Source organism: Canis lupus, chromosome 13, assembly GCF_048164855.1.
Source record: "Canis lupus baileyi chromosome 13, mCanLup2.hap1, whole genome shotgun sequence".
NCBI lineage: Eukaryota > Metazoa > Chordata > Mammalia > Carnivora > Canidae > Canis > Canis lupus.
The window spans coordinates 18,161,473-18,182,427 of NC_132850.1; the positions used below are offsets into that span (position 1 = coordinate 18,161,473).

A 20,955-nucleotide genomic window follows, 5' to 3' on the forward strand; every position below is an offset into this window, starting at 1 on the left:
GTTCTAATTATATGGTTTTAATAATTGAAAAATATGCAGGTGTGTCTATTAGACCTGTTAGTTAATTGTTATGTGAATAAAAACTTAAATGCTGCTAAAACTAAAATAGTGGTTTGGGGATGACAACCTGTGCTGTTCAGATAAAGAATTCTTTTTTTAAAAAAAATATTTATTTTCAGTGGTTTGGGGATGGCAACCTGTGCTGTTCAGATAAAGAATTCTTTTTTTAGGGATCCCTGGGTGGTGCAGCGGTTTAGTGCCTGCCTTTGGCCCAGGGCGCGATCCTGGAGACCCGGGATCGAATCCCACATCAGGCTCCCAGTGCATGGAGCCTGCTTCTCCCTCTACCTATGTCTCTGCCTCTCTCTCTCTCTCTCTCTCTGTGTCTGTGTGTGTGACTATCATAAATAAATAAAAATTTAAAAAATTCTTTTTTAAAAAAATATTTATTTATTTTCTCAGGTTGGGAAGGGGCAAAGGGAGAGAATCTCAAGCAGACTCCCTGCTGAACACAGAGTCCAACACAGGGCTTGATGATCCTGAAATCATGACCTGAGCTGGAATCAAGAGTCAGATGCTTAACTGACTGAGCCACCCAGGTGCCCCCATATAAAGACTTCTTAAAAACCAATTGAATTGGTCAATTTTAAACAACTTGAGGATGTATATTTTGAGCTAACTTGTCTTGGTGGCCCCCTGTTCAAAATTAAAAGTCAGAGCTAGGTTCTTCATGATCAAACAGACAGTTGGTAATACTTGTCTTCAACTGTTATAAATGAAATCTTCCTTGAGTAAAACTATACCACACAAATGATCTGATGTTAAGTTTGTTTCAAAATAATCCATGGTGATGGGAGAGGAAAGAACTGGGGACTGTGGATACTGATGAAGCAAGAGTGACAGGAACTGATACTTGTTGAAGTCAGGGAATGGATTCATGGGAATTCATTAGGTTTTTCTCTCATTTTTTGTATATGTCTGAAATTTTCAATAATAGTAGGAAGAACTTGGCTATATCATACAGTATCCTGAGGAGGTCTCAATGATATTTGCTAGGATATTTGGGCATATTTGAAATATTTTTTAAAGAGAGGCTTTGCAGTTGTTCACAGGCACATCTATGCTTTACTTTCATCTCCAATAAGTCAAGCATCTCAATCTTCATAACACATACTCGGCTCTTATGTCAGTTCTTTAGATGGAATATTGCCTCTTCCGGTACTACTCAGAGAGTTTACTCTTGTTTCAACTTCTCCTCAACTCTAACGAAAAGGGCAGATGAGACAATACAATTATATGTATAAATCTGTAATAGTTTAAGACTCTCAAGAAATTATGAAAATAGTACAGAGTTCCTGCATATACTTCAGTCACTTTCACCCAGTGATAACCTCTTAAGTGACCATAGTACTGATATTGGAAAGACTCAGGCCACAGCCATGGCAGGTTTCCATTCATTGAGGTTTCTAAGCTCTATTCCTGAATGTAAACCCAAGAAAACAATATACTCAAACCACACTGACTTAATTTTCCATGGAAATACCTTATATTCTGTCTTTATTGACCATCCAAATAAGAAATGGATACCTGAAGAATGTTTTTTAATTGTCTGAAGAGATACAGTTAAAGGCTGCCCACTGTGTTATTCAACATCCTTTTTCATAAAGATCCGTGTGTTAAGTTTTTTACAAAATATAGTGCCATGGAAAGGTTTGTTTCCTCGGGAAAAAAAACAAACAAACAAATAAAAAAAAAAACTCCAAGTTTTCCTCTTTCCATAAATGAGGACTATGTAAACTATCATATTTCTGTTTCTCTTTTTGCCCTGGCTGTCAGAAATTCAGAGGAAATTTAGGATAATTGTAGTAATTAACTCATTTAATATCTCTAATGTCATTCTTTCCTCTTTCCATTTGAATATTTCTAATCTTTCTTTTTGTCTTTATTTTAATCGCACTGGTCCACAATCCCTTATCTTCAATTCTAAAGTGCCAAAAGCCCTAAAAATGTGAAGCATTTTAAAATTTATGAAGTTCAGTGTGAATATTCATATTTCACTACAGAAATACGAATGTGTTTGATTTCGGGGCCCTGCCTCAGACTCCTCTAGGGATGTTATGTAATATGCGGTATATAGTAAGTTCTTTCTAAAACTGGAAAGATTCTGAATTTTAAAGTCAGAGATAACCTCAAGGATTTTGGTCTCACATGCTTGAATGTGGCAAGGGCCTCACAGATCCTTTGGATGGCATGGGGAACAGCATGAAGAGGTTCCCAGAAGGCCATCGGGTAGATGTGGCCTGATACAGGACTCTGGGGAGAGGCAGACTTGGAAGCCAAAGGAAGACTTGTTTGTGGCTCCCATTGGTCCCTTGATCCCAATGCTCATCCCCTTTGGCCACTGGTGACATTACCTGTCTCTGGAACATCTTGTGGTCGGATTTTCTTGGTCAGTTTCAGAGCTGCTTCAAGGTCGTAGACTTGGGAGCGAGTGAACTTCAACTCCCTGCGGAGCTCATTAATCTCCTTGATCAGGGAGACATTTTCCTGTAGAGAAGAAGGAAGAGAGGGTGAGCATGGAGGGGTGAGTGATCAGTGGGCACAGGGCCTGCCCTGGCCTGGGGCTGAGGATGTATGGAACAGACAGGGTTGGGCCTGAACCCAGATTACTCTACCAGAGTATGAGCCCTTATCCTAGCTTGTGGATCAGTCTCTTGAGGTACCAGCTGACTTACCTTCAGGTGGACTCTGGCAATATAAGATACAGACAGTGTGTACCATTCCCAAGCATCTAGAGCCTTTCCAGCATCAACAACAATGCTTTTCTAAGCACTTCATATGAATTGAATGCATTGAAGTATCATAATATACTATGAGGAAATTCTATTATAATTACAATTTTATAGAAGAGGAAACTGAGGCATAGAAAGGTTATATAACTTGCCCAAATTACATAGATAGCAAGTGGCAGAGTCAGGATTCTGACTCTGACAGTCCAGCTCCAGAGCTCTGAGCTCTTAAGTACTGTACTATCCTTTATTCATTTTTCCTATTCATTTGTTGAACCTACATTTATATGGTATCTGTTATGGCCCTGGGATATAGATAGAAATAAGAAATGGTTTTTGCATTCAGCGTACTGTTTAGTGAGGAGCACAGAAAACAAATACTGAACATTTGCTATATCCATTGACAGTTCACTTTTCTTGTGTTTGACAAATATCCATCCATCCATCCATCCATCCAATATTTACTTGAGTACTTACTATGGGCCAGCCACTGTGCTGATCCTAAGGTATAACGAAAGTAAGACCTGGCCTCTGCTCTTGAAGAGTTTAGGATTTAGTGGGGGATCTGGGTGTAATTAAGCATGGCAGCCACCTTGCTGTAATGGAGGAGTGGGGCACAGATGAAAGGCACTTAGCCCTGACTGAATGACCAGGGTGGATTCCTAGGGATTGATCCCTGGCTGAAGTTGCAAGGAGTTACCAAGGAGAGGGTATGGGGATCGCACACAACTGGAACAAGAGAAAGACACAGAAGTAGGACATGGCTAGTGTCAGGGAAGACTTGCTGCAGTTCTGTATCACCAGACACAAAGTGAGAGGCAGGTACAGAGGAATGAGGATGAAGAGTCTGCTGGGGGCCCTATGGTAGGAGCTCTGCACCTGGAACCATGCAGTCGCTTCTCTTTTCCCTTCCCACACCTCAAATCTCTGCCTTCCTTTTCATTGGTAGCAAAGTCCTTGAAGGTCAGAGTACCCAAAAAGGCAAATGCAGGCCAAATCTACATAAAACAGACCTGTGCTAGGGACAACCACCACTTGGGACACTCTCTCCATAGTGGGAAGCATGGAGTCAACCCAGAGAACAGGGTGATCCCAAGCACTATTGTCCACGAGCCACAACAACCACTTCTCTGTTACAAGGACATGCCTATAGGGGCTGGGTGGGAGCAGTGCATGAACTGGAGACACTAACATATTCTTTTCCTCCAGAGCCTCTTTCTCTGAGCAGGTCAGATATACCTTCAGATTTTCAGTACATCACCTAATTTCAGTATTCCTCATTAAAAAAAAAAAAAAATTCTCTCCTCTTGGGTGAAATGCCCAATTATTGCTGATCCCTTGTTTTCAGGCTGGGCTTTGTGCCTTTTTTTTTCTATAAAGTCAGCAGATTTCTCCATGGGATCTTTTACTCTTTTAACCAGCCCAGGCCTTAGTGATGAATCTCCCACGTTTCCTTTCCAAATGCTCTCCAGCAAAACTCACCGCGTCTCCTCCCCCAAAACCTCTCCACACTGACTTTCAATCATGACATGCTCAATTAAATATGTATGCATTTCGTTCTAAGACCTTGGACTCTGCCCTGCATGTAAGAAGCGCTCAATAAATATTTGTGAAATGGATAGCAAATGAATAACTAATGCAGTAGATATCAAGCTGAAAAGGATGAGATTCTTACTAACAAGGAAATTATAAAAAAGGGGGTAAAGGTCGATGGGGGAGATGAGAGCGAAGGGAGACTTGAGAGGGCCGCAGGGAACTTGGGCAAACTGGCTCTGGCTCAGGGGCTCTCTCCACTCCTCCTCTTCACGGGCATCACTTAACTTCCCTTCTCTTGTCTCATTCAATTCAAATAACAATAATCAGAATGAAGATTAGAGACTGAAGGTACCATTGCCCAGTCCTCTCTGGCCATATCATGAGGACCTTCTTGGTCATCTCCATCCATCCTGTCACTAAATCCCATCAGTTTTGGGTCTGAATTTACCTTTCCTGCTGTGATACATCACCAGCGCTCAGCATCTCTCCTCTCTACTGCCCTAATGACCCCAGGTGGAGCCCTTGCCTTGGTGTCTCCCCACGCCTCCACACTTGACAATCCTGCTACCATGACTGGGACTTCAGGCTTCTGGTACTTTTTAACTCCACCACCTGCGTTGGTCACTTCCATGATGCCTGCCACCTAAATGGGCCTCCAGGACATGCCATGGTCCCTATTAGAGTGTGATCGAGACCCATGACTTAATGCAGCCCGGTTCCTGGTTCTGTTCATCCATTTGTTCATCCATCCATTCACTCACTCATGCATAAAAATCATCTAAGGACCAGTTCCTAAGAGCCTACTATGCACTGGTCACTGTGTTGGACATGGGAGGTCCAGCTTGGATCCAGTGCTTAGAGGTGCCATGAGAGTCTGAAGAGAGGCCCACACCCAGTGTGAGAAAGGCTTCCTGGGGTAGTGGGGCACAGGGAAGAATGTTTCAGGCCTGGAACCAAGGGGGAACAAACACAATTTGAGGCAGTCAATGCTTGATGATGATGATGACGATGACAAGAGTAATCATAACTTCAAGAATTGATTGGATCCCTGTATCACATCAGATATTTTACATACAATAACTCATTTAATTCCACGACAACCTTATGACAGAAGAAGGCATTATTAGATTCATTTCCACAGGAGAAAACTGAGGCCAAGGCAGTGCGGTGAGGTAGAGCCAGGATTTGAATCTGGTTGTGTCTGCTCCAAGTGCTTGTTCCTCTAGGACTGTTGCCTCCCAGACTCTACGTTCCACCTCTCATTGACGTCACCCCATTCCAACATCTCACATGGTATTTGGATGGCCATGGAAGCCCCCCAGAAGAACAAGTTTGGCTTCCTCAAGCGTGCTTTCGGGAGTGGTCTATGTTCTGAGAAGTCCAGGGGTCACCCTGAGATCAACTCATGTGCTTTGGGAAGCTGTGTAAGCTTAAAATGTGGACGTGACCGTGTGCTGAGTCTTCTGTTCCTGGTCCCTCCTTGGTCAGGACCATCTATAAAAACCCCTCCAATCCTCCAGCCCTCCACCCAGCTCCTCTGCTGTAGGAAAAATGTGACCTGACCTGGGGGCCATCAAGTGCCAGGTCTTGGGGTATGACTGGCTGGAGGGATGCTGAAGTCCACTTCCATAGAAAATCTTCTAAACAAAGGGGCAACACTGAGCTGTCCAGGACTGCCTTTTGAGGAGAGGCTGGAACCAGGTGGAGACAGAGCCTTCTGCCCAGAAGGGAGAAGGAAGAGAATGCCTCTAGCACCTCCTACTGGCCTTCCCTGTGTTGACACCTTCAAGAATATGGCAGAGGCTGGCAGCATGGAAAATGCAGGCAGCCTGTTTACCCCGTGACCTTGAAAGCCCTGCATCAGTGGCCTCTTTCTGGACCCCACAGTTGGTGGGACCGCCACCTGCCTAACTGCACAGATGAGGCATCTCTCTGCTCCTCTTTCAACCTTCCTCTCACGTCCGACTTGACATGTCATCATTTCCCCTCTGAATTGCCTTTGAGGGCACAGCTTAGCCCCTTTCAAGGCCTTAGGCCCATCCAAGGCCTCCTTGTCTCCCCCTAACCGGCAGCCATCTTCCCATGGGGTTTCCCACCACCAGCCTTTCCCCACCAGCCTTTCCGCCCTGCCAACTGAGGTGATCTCAAAACAGAGAACACCCCTACCTGCTTCCACCTTGGGCGGCACCTGCTTGTAAGATAACCCTTATGCTTCTTGGTGTGGCAAGGAAAGCTCCCTCAAGTGACCCTAAATTCCTTACTTACCAGCAGGACTTTTTTTCCTTGCTTCCCTTCTGGAGCTCTGCAATAAAGGAAGGTCTGTGGACCCAGGAGGGTCCCCAGACACCCCAGAAGCCTCACTCTTCCCTCTCTGCCCATTCTCAGGTGGTCTCTCTGCCTGGAAGCTTCTTTCTCCACTTGCTCTCTGATCACCTCTACTTCCACTTCAAGGCCCAACTCAAATGCCTCTTGCCTTCACTGAAGCCCGCCTCTGCAACGTGCCCACAGCGCTGGACAGACTGTACTGAGCCGTGATTGTATCTGGTTGAAGTTTCCTACCGTGAACTGTTGAGGGTAGGCATGCTGTCACATTCATCTCAGAATCTTCCTTGGCTAGCGTGGAGCCTGGCTTCTAAGAAGCCCTCAAAATTGTCTCCTGAATGAATAAAGTGTGTGTCCTGGTTGTTTGTATTCAAAGCAACTCTTACTTTCGTATCTGCAAGCGTGCTGGAGAACGAGTGGGGAGGCCCTGCGCTCCTCTCTGAATAAATAAATGAGACAGTGACCTCATTTTCTGTGTTTCTGCCCTGGCCTTCCTTGGCCTTTTTGGACTGAAGTGCCAGCACCTTGGCACCTGCAGAGGCAGGTTCTTACCGACACAGCAAGGCACCAGGCCCCCAGGCCACCAGCTAGGGAGTCTGGGAGCAGTTGTGCAATTCCTCCCTCCCATGTCCCCAGCCCACGGGCAGCCCTGGTCTTTGCTGGGATGGCCTTCCAGGCTTTCCCACTGACTTCTGCCTTGGTTCTCGAGTAGGTCTTTAGGTGAGAGGACCAGAAGGGAGAGAGCATTTTTCAGAGCACCTGTTCGTAATGACCAGAGACCAGTACCTCATGCTTTACATTAGTCATCTTATTTAATCCCTGGAGTAACTTACTGAGGTTGGTACTTCCTTTCCCATTTTACGGATAGGGAAGGAGGCTCCTGGGGAGGCTGAGGACTTTCCCCAAGGTCTCCCAGTAAGGGGGGCGGGGGCAGGATAAACTGGGTTTAGACAGACAGTGCCCACTCTCGTTTCTCCTGCCTGACACCTTGCCTGGTCCTGGCCTGGGCCCTCTCCTTCAGCTTAAGATCAAAGAAGGAAGCAATTTTTATAATTGAAAACAATGGCTTTGAAAGTTTTTCTTCTTCCCTTTTCTCTTGCTTCCTTTCTTTTCTTTCTCTTTCTCTCCCTCCCTCCCTTCCTTTCTTCTAAACAAAATCTGACACAGAGCCTACTGTAGGCAAGGGGATGGGGACCTAGAATCCTGCCTCCCAGGGCCCCCTCTATGGATCCGCAGACTCCTCTGCAGCACACTGCTTTACAAAGCTGCTGGAGAAAGCAGTCTTGCGGGGACTTCCCCTGGTTTATGGCTCCCTCTGCCAGCCATCAGGGAGTGGCAAGGCTGGGCAAGAGTGCTGCTTCTATCTCTTTGCTCCCTCCACCATCTCACCCTGCCCAGGACAAGGGTGCACATATCCTCTGGGGTCCCAGGGAGCAAAAGAAGACCTGTGCCTGACCTGAGAGGTGTCGTCCTGGGACCTGCACCCTCTGGTAGCCTGTGGTCTTTCCTTTTCTTTCTTCTGCTGGGACTGACATTAGCTTTACCAAATCTGCTTGGCACAGAGAGAGGGACCCCGCCCCTGGAGGGCCCGACAGGCCTGTGCTCTGGTGGCAGGGCACAGACAAAGGCCTAGCAATGTCACCAGCTGTCAGCTGCCTCTGTAGTCACCCTGGTCCCACCGGCCAGTGGGCCGCCTTCCAGAACCCCGGGGGCTCTCCGTGCTGGGGGCCTTGAGACCCTTAGCAGTGGCTCTGTGTATCCGCTGCTGGTGCCAAAAGGGTCCCACCAGCCAGATGTACTGCTCTCTCTGGGCTTCTGAGTGCTTCCCTGGCCCAGGAGGAGGCCGTGGTTTGGCGGCGTGGGCTGCTCTGGGGCAGGGGCTGCTTGCGGGATGGCACAAGGCCCGCGGTGCCTGGGTCTGGGCCTGAATCTCTGCTGCCTGTGGGGGGACTGGGACTGGGACTGGCCCAGCTGGTAACTGGTTTGTTTCAATCCAACTGCAGCCCCTCCCATCCCAGTATTTTAATTATGGCATTAAAGAAATACAAACATAAAAAGGTACGTGCCTTATAAACGTGATTCTGATGATCCCTTTTGATATTAAATCACATTAATTGCCTCAGACGATACTGATACTCAAACAGAAATCTGGCAGAAGGATCCTGACGCGCAGTCCTGATAATGCGCTAAGTGGAGGCGGCAGTAATGGGGTCAGGACTTCCGAACAGCCCCGTGAAGGCTCCTGGGAGGTGGGTGTGGGCAGTTCATCAAACCCGAGTGAGGCCAACACTGTTGTGGGTGTGGTTGGCCCTGGACCCAAGAGATAAGGGAAGGCACCTGAGGCACCAGAAAAGGCAGATGAGGCGGGTGGAGCCAGGTGTGGTTGGAGGGAGCTGGGCCATTGGGGATCGTGTGATTCACAGAGCAGAATAAAAAACAGCAAAACAAAGTAAGGTGAGGGGATCCCTGGGTGGCACAGCAGTTTGGCGCCTGCCTTTGGCCCGGGGTGTGATCCTGGAGACCCTGGATCGAATCCCACATCAGGCTCCCTGCATGGCGCCTGCTTCTCCCTCTGCCTGTGTCTCTGCCTTTCTCTCTCTGTTATGACTATCATAAATAATAATAATAAAAAAAAGTAAGGTGAAATCACAGTTGGAAACCAAGGAAAAAGAGGAGAGCGTGACTCAGGAGAGATAACATCACGTGGATGGAGGGCCAGAGGGGGCAAGGAGATGGGGAGGCCTTGGATAGAGATGGGCGGGGGCAGGGGGAAGAAACGGTGCCTGTGAAGTCGGGGTTCGGGGTGGAAATGAATGGGCATTGGCAGGACAGGGGTGGGGAAGGAAACATCTAGAAAAGCGTGGAAAGGCTCTTGGTCACGGCCCCTGCCAGGTGGAGCTCTGGGAAGCCAGAGGAGGGGAGGCAAAGAGAGGGCTGTAGAGAAAGGCAGCGGTCCCCAGACGAGCGGGACACGCGAGGGGTGCGGGCACCTGCATGATGCGGACGTAATCAGTGCGGTGCAGCTCACTCTCCTTGACCACCTTCTTCTTGAGAGTGGCCAGGTTTCTCTCCAGGTGCTCCCGCTGACGGGCGTACTCCTGCTGCAGGTCGGTGTTCAGCCCTGCGATCTCCACCTGAGGGCGGAGGGCTTCTCAGCGAGGGACTCGGGGGGGCGGGGGAACCCCCGGGAGAGAAGGTGAGCAAGGGAAGCAGAGCTCACCATGTCTGCCCGCTGCACGTACTTCTCAAACAGAGCTCGGACCTTCTCCTTCAGGAGCCGGGGCTCCTGGATGTACGCCACGCAGTTGTGAAGGTCTGTCTTGAACCGTTTGACCAGCGCCTCCAAGTCCCGCTCCTGCAACCACAGGCATTTGCTCCTGGCACTGCAGGGGCTCTGGGAGGGGTGGAGGGGGTGCAGGCCGAGGCAGATGGCAGCAGTAAGATGAGAGACGCCTCCCCTGGGCCTTGGGGTTGGCTGCCGGGGCCCACAGTGGACACAGAGATCTGGCTGGGCGCATAGCCGAGAGCCAGAGACAGGTACCCAAAACCCTGTGCACCTGCCCGCAGAGCTTCATCTTTAAAAGGCCACACAGAGAATGTGAACTGATGCAGCCACTCTGGAAAACTGTGTGGAGGTTCCTCAAAGAGTTAAAAATAGACCTGCCCTACGACCCAGCAATTGCACTGTTGGGGATTTACCCCAAAGATTCAGATGCAATGAAACGCCGGGACACCTGCACCCCGATGTTTCTAGCAGCAATATCCACAATAGCCAAACTGTGGAAGGAGCCTCGGTGTCCATCGAAAGATGAATGGATAAAGAAGATGTGGTTTATGTATACAATGGAATATTCCTCAGCCATTAGAAAGGACAAATACCCACCTTTGCTTCAACCTGGATGGAACTGGAGGGTATTATGCTGAGTGAAATAAATCAATCGGAGAAGGACAAACATTATATGGTCTCATTCATTTGGGGGATATAAACGATAGTGAAAGGGAATAGAGGGGAAGGGAGAAGAAATGGGTAGGAAATATCACAGAGGGAGACAGAACATGGAAGACTAACTCTAGGAAACGACCTAGGGGTGGTGGAAGGGGAGGAGGGTGGGGGGTGGGGGTGACTGGGTGACGGGCACTGAGGGGGGTACTTAATGGGATGAGCACTGGGTGTTATTCTGTATGTTGGCAAATTGAACACCAATAAAAATAAATTTATTATTAAAAAAAAAAAAAAGGCCACACAGAAGTTTCCTTCATCGGTTCTGGATTCTTTTCAAGACCACAGGCCTTGAAAGATGAAAGGAAGCGCGAGTGGTCACCCTATTCCTTTCTGAGCCTAGATGGATAGGATAGCTTCTCTCCTGCAGGCCCCTGGGCCAGTGCTTCCCCGTCCCCCTTCTGAGCTCACCGGGGTTTATCCTTCCTGACCCTCAGGAGGGTCTGCTGTGAGTGGGGAGTGAAAACCTGATCAAATTGGGCTGACTGGTTTCAGTTGTACACCTGGGCCAGAGACTTACTCTTCCATCCTGCTTTCTGATACCCATTCTCCTGTACCCCCGACCTGGAGGGCCCCTCCTTTCTCTTTGCTCCCATAACCCTCTGTTCATATATCATAACCCCTCATCTTGCATTATGATTGGTGTGTCCATACCACAAACCACCTAGCCTGTTGTGGACAGCCACCACTGTTCAGTCTGTGAAGGGCAAGGTCTGTGTCAGTTCACGTGGGTAGCTCTGCAGCTTCCCTAAGACCTAGTACATTGTCGATGCTCGATGTGGGGGATGGAAAAAAATCACTCAACCAACATGGGGGGCCCTGTGCTAGGGGTGGGGGTGCAGCCAGGTGCCGGCCCAGAACCAAAGGACCTAGTTCTCGGTGCTGGCTCTGAGTATACTACGTAGCTATGGGTGCTGGGTGACATTTTTAAGATTTCTAATCTCTCTGGCCTTACTTACCTTATTTATTACCTAAAGAGACTGGAATAAACAATTTCTGAGGCTCTCCTTGTTTCAGCATGTTTTTGTTTTGTTTTGTTTTGTTTTGTTTCTGATAGTCAAAACCTTTTGCCACTGCCTACAAATGGCTTCTCTGAGCATTATCCTTCCCAGGCTCAACAAGCTAATGCTGCAAGCAGCTTTATGGAACTGGCTTCCCATCCCCTTGAGCACTTTACCCAAAGTCCTAATAGTCTCAGATGGATGCAGTCGTGTACATTTGCATGGGCACGAAACCAGGCAGGGCTGTGAGCAAGTGGAGAGTGAGTTAAAATGGGAATGTATCTTAGCAATGGGCTGGCGCCTTCTCTTGGAAGCCAGCTGCCCGCTGCAGACAGGTGCCAGATCCTAAATCCAAGATCTACCAGACTCTGAAATCCTCGCACCTTCTGTCTCTCTCTGTGCATCTCCTGATCGGTGGCTCTTAGTTTCTGCCACAATTCCGTGATGTTCAGCTCCAGCTGTGTGTTCTGCTTATGGAAATGTTCCAGTTCTGCTTCCATCTACAGAGATCAAGGGGGGAAAAGTCAAGAATAAGAAAGTAAGGGAATGCAAATTATATTTGAGAATGAAGCCTTTCAGTGGGAAGGTTTCGCTGGCTACCAAGGCTTTTCTTTTCTAGCTCCTACCTATGTCCTCTGCAATGAAACCTTTCTTCTTTCTCCTTTTTGAAAGAGAGAGAGAGAGAGCCAGTGCACACACAGGAGAGTGGGCAGGGGAGGGGCAGAGGGAGAGGAAGAGAATCTCAAGCAGGCTCCACACTGTGGATTCTGATGTGGGGCTTGATCTCACGACCCTATCATGACTGGAGCTGAAATCAAGAGTCAGACACCCAGCCGACTGAGCCACTCAGGCACCCCTGAAACCTTTCTTCTTAACTCCTTGCTATTCCCAAAGCCTCTACCCTTTGGTAGATATATTAAGCCAGACCATGTATTTCTATAAGCAGGCTCTGAATTTTTCCCTTAGTTTCCCTGTTCCTTCAGCCACGCTAATTACCTTCTTTTCTTGAATCTTTATTACTTGGTTACTCTCAAGTACTGGAACCTGCAGCCTGTAGCCTGAGGCAGGGTTCTACAGAGAAGCACCTTCCTTGCCTACTTTGTGAAATCATGTGAGTGGATCATGACCCTTTGGGGCCACAGGCCATCAGAGTCGATCCCAAAGCAAAAAGTTGTAAGGGACCAGCAGGTAGGTGTTCCCAGTCTAAGGAAACTCCACCTCAATCATTCTGTGGAAAAGGTCTTCAAAAGTACAACTGAGGAGAATGTCTCATCCTCAAAGAAAAGGAAAAGATCACCAATGAGCTTCGGAAAGATTTGTTATTTGTATTAACCAGAGACACTGTGAATGACAATGGGAGCTTCTGATTAGGATGAGACCAGACGTATGTGAGCTCTCAGTTGATCTGATTTCTATCAAAAGCAAAGGGATGATGTTTGGTTGATGCACCAAATCTGGTGGACACTAGTATTCCTGTTGATAGAGAGATTTGCTACTTTTTTTGGGGGGGGAATGAGACAGTTCACTAGGTTTTTTTCATGGTTGGATGGAGTAGCTCCTCTAGTCTATCCCAGGCCCTTTGGTCAGATTTCAAAGCTCCTGACCATCTTCTGGGATACCAGGACCCCTAGTGAGCCACACCCATGTTCTGGACATGAAGGGGCAGCTTGTAGAATGTTATAATCATTGGAAGCATTCTGTAGAGATGGAATAGCCCTTCGACCCAATGTCTGACAGGAAGGCAGCACTCAGTAGATATTCGTCTGAATAGAGGAGCACACGGCAAATGTTTAAGGCAAAGGGGAGCCACAAGGAGGAAGGAGAGGAGTGCTTGAAGCAACCTGCCTTCTGGAAGAGGAGTGAAAAGATAAATACGCAATGCTGGTGGAGCTATGTTGATCCACCTCGTGGAGGCTACCTTGTGGGGGGATGTGCACAGCTAAAGAAAGATTGTGTCCCCTGCAGAGTGCGGGCCAGCCATCATAGGCACGGGGATACAGAACTGATGAACAGGTGGTTTCTGTCTTCAGGAGGCCGCAAGTCTAGAGGAATAAGAGGGCAGGTCCAGGTAGAAAGGGCCTCCTGCATGCATGGAGGATCCAGAAGTGAGATCCAGAAAAGGGATGCTCAGTCAGGTTTTGCCAGACCAATAGGCATTGGAGGACAAAGTCAAGAAGGAGAACCCCAGGCAGAGAGAACAGGCCATGCACAGAGACGACCAGAGGCGTGGGCTGCCCAGTGCATCTCCGTGGGCTACAGGTGGTCCGGGGGCTGCAGGACGGGTGCATGTGAGGGAGGGGGACTGGGGCCGGAGAGGCTGGCTGAACTGGGTCAGCAGGACCCAGGGGCAGAGGCTCAAACGGGGAGAAGTTTGGCCTCCATCCTGGCCTGACGTTTACATGGATCAGAGGGTTGGCCTTTATCCTGAAAGCTCAGGGAGTCCCTAGCAGGTGCTACCTAAGGCCTGGTGTAGAGGTCCTACCAGAGAGAGCAACACTGGAGGCAGGAGGTGGCACGAGGGTGCCCAGACCAAGGGAACAGTGGCTGGAAGAGAGAAAGGCGCTCCTCCAAGATCATGTCTGAGTGCCTACAGCTGCCTGTACCTCTTTCCCTGCAGTCTTGAAGCCAGAAATGGCAGATAAGGTTAGAAAGGCGTACAGGCAAAGTGTCAAAATATGCTAACAAAAATAACCTATTTCAGAGAAAAATTGTGAAATATGCTGAATTTGAATAGCCGGCTGGACAGCTAGGATACTAGCCAGCATGCAAGAATAAGCATCCTCTTCCTGGTGAGGAAATCCCATCTACTCTTCCATGTGTTACTCCTTACACTCAGTGACTCTCAATGGGGGGGCTAGGGGGGAAGGGATGGGACAGGAAAGAGGCATTTTACCCCTTAGGGGACATTTGGCAACAAGTAGAGACATTTTTGGTTGTCACATCTGGGGGAAGGGGAGGATTGCCACCGGCATCTAATGGGTGAGAGACCAGGGATGTTGCTCAATATCCTACAGTGCATGGGGCAGCTCCCCATAACACAGAATTACCCACCCTAAAATGTTATAATGCTGAGGTTTAGAAACCTCGCACTAGAGGAGTAAAGTGTGAAGAAAAATGACAAGGTTCCGGACACTGTCTCCCTGGGGAGGAGTCCTGTCTCCTCAAGGAGCAGCTGGAGAAGTAAACATGCAGGGAGGCACCTGGTTCCAGGGAGTACGAGACTGTCCTTCATGGAGGTCTCAGCTCCACGGACAAGCCCGCGGGCTTGCAGCTCCCTTCTTGGAGGAAAAGGAACTTCACAGGAGATTGGCGGTGGGTGGGGGAAATGGGCCTCTGACCCCCAGAGGCACCTGGGAAGGAATCTGGCCCAGATATCAGCCCTGGCAGCACCGGGCATCAGGGGGTCGGGGTAGGAGGAGCCCTGTTTGAATCACTGTTGGGGTGCAGGCCTATCCCCGCTGAGGAGCAGTGCCATGGCTGGTCCAGTTACTGATGGGAGAAGGGAGCAATCCTTCAGGTGTGTTGGGGTGGAAAGTAAGTGACCTGCATGTAAATCTCCCTGACAGACAAGGAGGGGAAATGGGACAGTGATCTCAGGGTCCTGCAGCACACTGACTTCCCAACGAGTGGGGCTCCTTTTTGGACAGCCACATCTGGTCACTGAAGTCACTCACGAATGGCAGGGAGCCCAGAGGAGGCAGCTCTGTGGTCAGCTGGGGACACCCTACCTTTTCCCAGAGGCCAGGGAGAAAGTCACACTCCCTCTGGACGCGCTCTAGCCCTGGACTGATCCTGCCACCCGACTTCCTCCCTGGGTCCCCTAGAGAGGAAAGGCTAGGCTTTTCTCCACCATAGCTCCTGGGTATCCCATTCTACGGAGGCCGTGGATGCTCGGACACACGTTACTTGTGTCCTTGCTCAGCACGATCAGCGAACACGGACACGGGTGGGGAGCCTAACTGTGGGAAGGCCTTTGGGCTGGCGCCGGGGAGGGGGCCTGCAGACCAGGCTGCTAAGGGGTAGCACCGGGATCACGCAGGGCCCCAGTAGGGACTGTGGATTTTATTCCAGGCAGGATGGGACTCCAGTAGGGGTTTGCTGCGGCCTGTATGTGGAGACCAGGCTGGAAGGTGGAGTCAAGTCCAGACGGCAGATGACAGAGGCAGTGGAGAGGACGGAGGGCTGGATTTGAGATGTCTCTGGGATGTCCATCAGATGGGATAGGGCAGTCAGGGGAAGAGAGTCCAGAAGGCTCTACACTTACACCTTAAGTGCCTGGGTTGTGAACCGTTTACTGAGAAACAGGAAGCGGGAGGAAGGGGGAGTCAGGAATTCAGGTGTTTTAAAAAGATTTATTTATTTATATTCCCCAAATGAATGAGAACATACAATGTTTGTCCTTCTCTGATTGACTTACTTCACTCAGCATAATACCCTCCAGTTCCATCCACGTTGAGGCAAATGGTGGGTATTTGTCATTTCTAATAGTGAAAGGGAATATAAGGGAAGGGAGAAGAAATGTGTGGGAAATATCAGAAAGGGAGACAGAACATAAAGACTCCTAACTCTGGGAAACGAACTAGGGATGGTGGAAGGGAGGAGGGCGGGGGGTGGGGGTGACTGAGTGACAGGCACTGAGGGGGGCACTTGACGGGATGAGCTCTGGGTGTTATTCTGTATGTTGGCAAATTGAACACCAATAAAAAATAAATTTATTATAAAAAAAAATAAAAATAAAAAATAAAAAAGATTTATTTATTTGAGAGAGTGGGGGGCACACAAGTGGGGAGTGGGAGACGGACAAAGAATGGGGGGAAGGGAGAGAAGGAGAGAATCCTTGAGCAGACTTCTGGCTGAGCACAGAGCCCAACCCTGAGATCCTGACCTGAGCCAAAATGAAGAGCCAGGGGCTTAACCGACTGAGCCACGCAGGTGCCCCAGGAATTCGGTTTTCCATCCACCGTGGAGCCCATGGTCAGCTGCCATGTGCTTAAGGAGATGCACTGTACCTGGGCCAGAGGGGCCGGAAGGGGACCCTTGTATCCCTCGGGACTCTCAGGAGCCCTCGTCCTGTTGATCTTGCTTTTAATCTCTCCTCTCTCTCTCCAGCCTGTCTGCTTCCCAGAACACACACTTAACGCTGTCGCTCTCCTGCTCAAGAGCCTTCACGACTTCCCATTCCTCCTCAAATCAGGTCCCAGCACGGCAGCTCCGCATCCGCCCCCACCAACATTCCCAGACAGAAAAAAAGGTGCAACGGGAGGGGTGGCGCTCCCCGGCGCACAGATCTGGTGGCCGAGGACACGCTGCCCCCTGCTGGCTTCCCGCGGAGAACCCAGGGCGCCGGCCCTAAGCTGCGGGCAGGGTCCAGGCCCACCCAAGCCAAATCTTAAAGCATTGCGCTCCTGCTGGGCCTCTGCTGTGGCTTCCTCCGCAGAGTGGAGGCCCACACACCTTGGGAGCAGGCGGGCCTGGGAGGAGAGCCTTCTCTCCTTGCTTTCAGGCCAGTCAGGAATAGTGGGGAGGAGAGGAGACCTGGGTCCAAGAGGCCAGAGCGTTGTCGCAGATGGCTCTCACCTCCTGAATCTGCTCCTTCATCACCTTGATCTCATTCTCCCGCGGTTCTATTTGCTTCTTTAGCTCCTTTATTTTGTAGTCAAGCACAAACTTGAATTTCTCTAGTTCTTGGTTTTTCTTTTTCAGATCATAGATGCGCTTCTCCTGTGGGCGAGATGAGAGAGAAGTGAGAGCTAGCAGGAGGCCATGGTCTATGGAATCCCCTGCAGGCAAAGGACATAAATCCTGAGAGCTGGCTGAGCTGCCACAGCCGGCTGTCCGGCCGGTGGGGTTACAGAGGCCGGCTCCCGCACTGGGCTGCGGCGTGGACTCCTTGGCTTCTGTGCCAGGACCTTGTTCATCCACTCACTCACTCAAATACAGGTTGTCAATGCCTGTTTTTTCCAAAGCTGGCCTCGACAGCATCTCTCATCCCAGACACTCTTCTACAATGTGACTGTAGGCTTCTCCACCAGGAGCTAAGATCTAATTAACCTTCTCTTGCATCCGGCTGGACTTATGGTTGGCTTGTAACCCAAAGAATGCAGCTTGAGTGATGCTGGGGGGCTTCCCAGGCTAGCTCAGAAGAGGCCAAGCAGCTTCCACCTGGTTCTCTTGGGACTTGTGCTCTGAGGGAGGCCATCTGCTCGGCAAGAAGCCCTCTCTGGTGAGACCTTCAGGCTAAGGAGCACGCTGGTCTCTGGTGGACAGTCTCAGTTGAGCCCAGCCTCCCAACCCCTGCCCCCGGCCAAGGGACTGGACATGAGCATGATGAAGCCACCTTGGATACTATCTTCTAGCCCCCCTCCCCCACTATTTCAGTCACCCCTGCTCGAGGCCCAGCAAGGTCCCTGCCATGGGGACGAATACGTGCCATCTTGTCCTGGTCCAAATGCCAGACCCACGGAATCTGAGAGCATAATAAAACAATTACTGTTCTGCACCACTACATTTTGGGAGAATTTGTTACAAATCGATTGTAACTGGGATGTAGATCTATCTGTCCATCAAACATTTCTTGAAGGAAGACTTTTCGCTAAGGTCTGAGATTCCAGATAGAAGTAGGACACAGTCCCTGCCCTAATGGAGAAAGTTCTAGCTGGGAAAGCACATGTGTCAACGAGTGTAGCCCTACCCTGCTACAGGTGTTGTAAAGGAGGACAGCCCGGGAGGCACAGCATATACCGTGGGTGCCAAGAACAACTAGTGGGTGTGTAAAGCGGTGGTTCACGGGGAAGTGAGAAATCGGGCTGAAGAATAGGAGGGGGAGGAGGCCAGGGGTCTGCGTGCTGGGGTTAAAGGAGGTTAGAGTTGGCCAACTCTGGCCCTTGGGTCAAATCTGACCTGTTTCCAATAAAGTCTTGTTGGAACATGGCCAAGCCCCCTCATTCGTGTATGGTCTACGGCTGGTTTTACAACATAGGGGCAGAGCTCAGTAGTGTGACAGACAAAATATTTACTATTAGCCCTTTACGGAAAAAACTTTGTTGCCTTGCCACAGGCAACGGAGAGCTACGGGAGAATTTTAAGTGGAAGGATGACACGATTACAGAGCCCGGTGGCGGGGAGCCAGTGCAGGAAGTGGGAAGGAAGGCCGTTGGGCTGAGACTGTTGCAATTTTAGATCAGGACGACTTACCCTCTTTCTTGTCAACCGCCCTTAGAGAATCTGAAGAGAGCTTTGGACCCTCCCTACACCAATGGCCAGACACAAGCACGAACACGCACATACAGAAGTTTCACGCAGGCACCATCACGTGTCCCTTTAGCAGATCCCACCTCACAGGCGAGAAAATGAGACTTAGAGAAGTTACGCAAGGTCCTGTGGTCAGTAAATGGCAAAGCCTGTGCTGGAACCCAATTAACCGGTGCTGAAGGCCACGATCTCAGGAGAACACTGCCTGCCTGACCCAGGAATGGTGAGGGGATGGGCCAAAGGGCACACGGCCTGGATATGCTTGGAAGGAGGATACAAAATTTTGATAGGCCACACAAAATGTGATGTTGGTCTTCTAAGTATTTTGTAAGAAAGGCATCCTGAAAAGGGACACCAGCTTCCTGTGGCTGGCCTAGCAGTTGTAGGCCAACCACAAGGAGTGTGCAATGGGGCAGGTGAGCTGTCCCCGGCCCATGGGCATGGTCTCCCGAGGATGCTTGGAGCACCGAAGAGCAGGGGCCCCGTAGTCAGATGACTCATGCTCTTGCCCCAAGTCTGTCACCCCTTGACGACATGACCTTGGGCAAGATCCCAAACTGCCTGGAATGCCATCTCCTGAGCTCCACAGCTGGGTCCCCTTGTGGCTGCTGGGGTGGCTGAGAGAACTGAGTGTGGTGTGTTTACCGCTAGCGGCCCAGTGCCAAGCGCACAGCAGGTACTTCACAGACCACTCAGCCCCCATCAGGTTCAATGAATGTGTTCCAAGCATCCGGGGACCCTCTCCTGAACTTTGTCCTCCTCCCCTGGGTCCGCCTAGGAGTGGCTGAGGGAGATGAGCCTTCACCTTATCTTGAATGGTCTCGTCTCTTTCCTGGATTTCCCGCTTGAGGCCCAGGATGTCCTTCTCCAGGGACTTAATGACCCCTTGCAGCTTCACCTGCTCCCCCTTCAGGCTCTCGATGTCATTGGTTCGCTCTTCGATCTCCTTCTGCAGGCTGCTGAACTGTGGATACAAGATTACAGAGACCACCAGAGTCTCCGCCTCCCCGTCACCAACCTGTGACCCCGACTCCCCACCCTCATGAGCTGCAAACACATCCAGCACTCAATATTTCTGGGCTTCTAGGAGTGACTTTTTGGAGATTTGGGACAGGTCAGGCATTTCCCAGGCCACGTGAGTAACGTAGCATTCTATCTGGTAAGATCCAACCCATGTCCCCTCTGCAAGGATGGACTGTCCGGGTCAAGAAGCTCTGGAGACCAGTGCCCCAGGTGGACCCAGACTTTTCCATGACTCCACCGACCTTGAAAGGTGGGGATCTGTGCCCTACCAAGGTCACCGATACTGTAATGGATGAGCCACCTTGCCCAAGTCTGAGAAGGGAAGATGACACTGTTCCCTGGATTGACAGGTGGTGGGACTTCTAGCGGGAAGGCACGTGACTTTGCCTTGAAGTTGGCTTCTCTGAGGCTAAACATGTTGGGGAAACCCAATTCTGCAAGGATCTGTGACCTGAATCTCTGTTCACCCCACCGCCAGTGACTACAAATATGTATCCGCCTCATAAACCAAGCTTCCTACACCGCCAGGCCTCCCACCCACTCGAGAGCCTCATCTCCATCTCTACCAGAGGTTGAACTCTGAAAACCGACTAAATCCTACTTGCCCAGCCATGAGAGCCGGGGGTGTCCACCAGTGTCCTGGCAAACATCACCATCACTGTGAAAAGGATGCAGCAGGGAGAGCCCCGAGGAGGGGAGGGCAGGGTGCCTGGGGGGCAGGGGGAACAGAGCTACTCGCAGCAATTCAGCTCTGGCGGAAGCCCGGGCCCATCATACCTTCTTCCTCATGATGCCAGTTTCTCCTTTGAGCCGCAGGTTCGATTCCTTTTCATCCCGCAGCTTTTTCTTGTACTTGGTTTTGATATCTTGGATTTCTTGGTCCTCGTCATTTTCAATCTGCTTCTTGGTCTCCTCAAACTCCCGCAGCTGCTGCCTGACGTCTTCCTGGGCCTGAAACGGGGAGCCGGGGGTCACTGCACACATGGGAACCAGGGCCCTGCATCCCCTTACCTCCCACTGTCCTCCCGTCTGT

The 20,955-nt window shown here is 50.1% G+C and overlaps 1 protein-coding gene across 4 annotated transcripts in view; it reads right to left on the reverse strand.

Annotated features, from left to right (window-relative positions):
- CFAP57 (cilia and flagella associated protein 57) overlaps positions 1-20,955 on the reverse strand; it is a 74,027-nt gene that overhangs the window by 7,690 nt on the left and 45,382 nt on the right. For all 4 annotated transcript variants that reach the window (XM_072772622.1, XM_072772620.1, XM_072772621.1 and 1 more), the window contains 7 exons: positions 20,700-20,873; positions 19,705-19,863; positions 17,226-17,369; positions 12,032-12,148; positions 9,868-10,002; positions 9,638-9,781; positions 2,415-2,547 (listed from right to left, as the gene is read on the reverse strand). In XM_072772622.1, the coding sequence (XP_072628723.1) occupies positions 2,415-2,547; positions 9,638-9,781; positions 9,868-10,002; positions 12,032-12,148; positions 17,226-17,369; positions 19,705-19,863; positions 20,700-20,873 (1,006 nt within the window). The remainder of the gene's footprint in view (positions 1-2,414; positions 2,548-9,637; positions 9,782-9,867; positions 10,003-12,031; positions 12,149-17,225; positions 17,370-19,704; positions 19,864-20,699; positions 20,874-20,955) is intronic.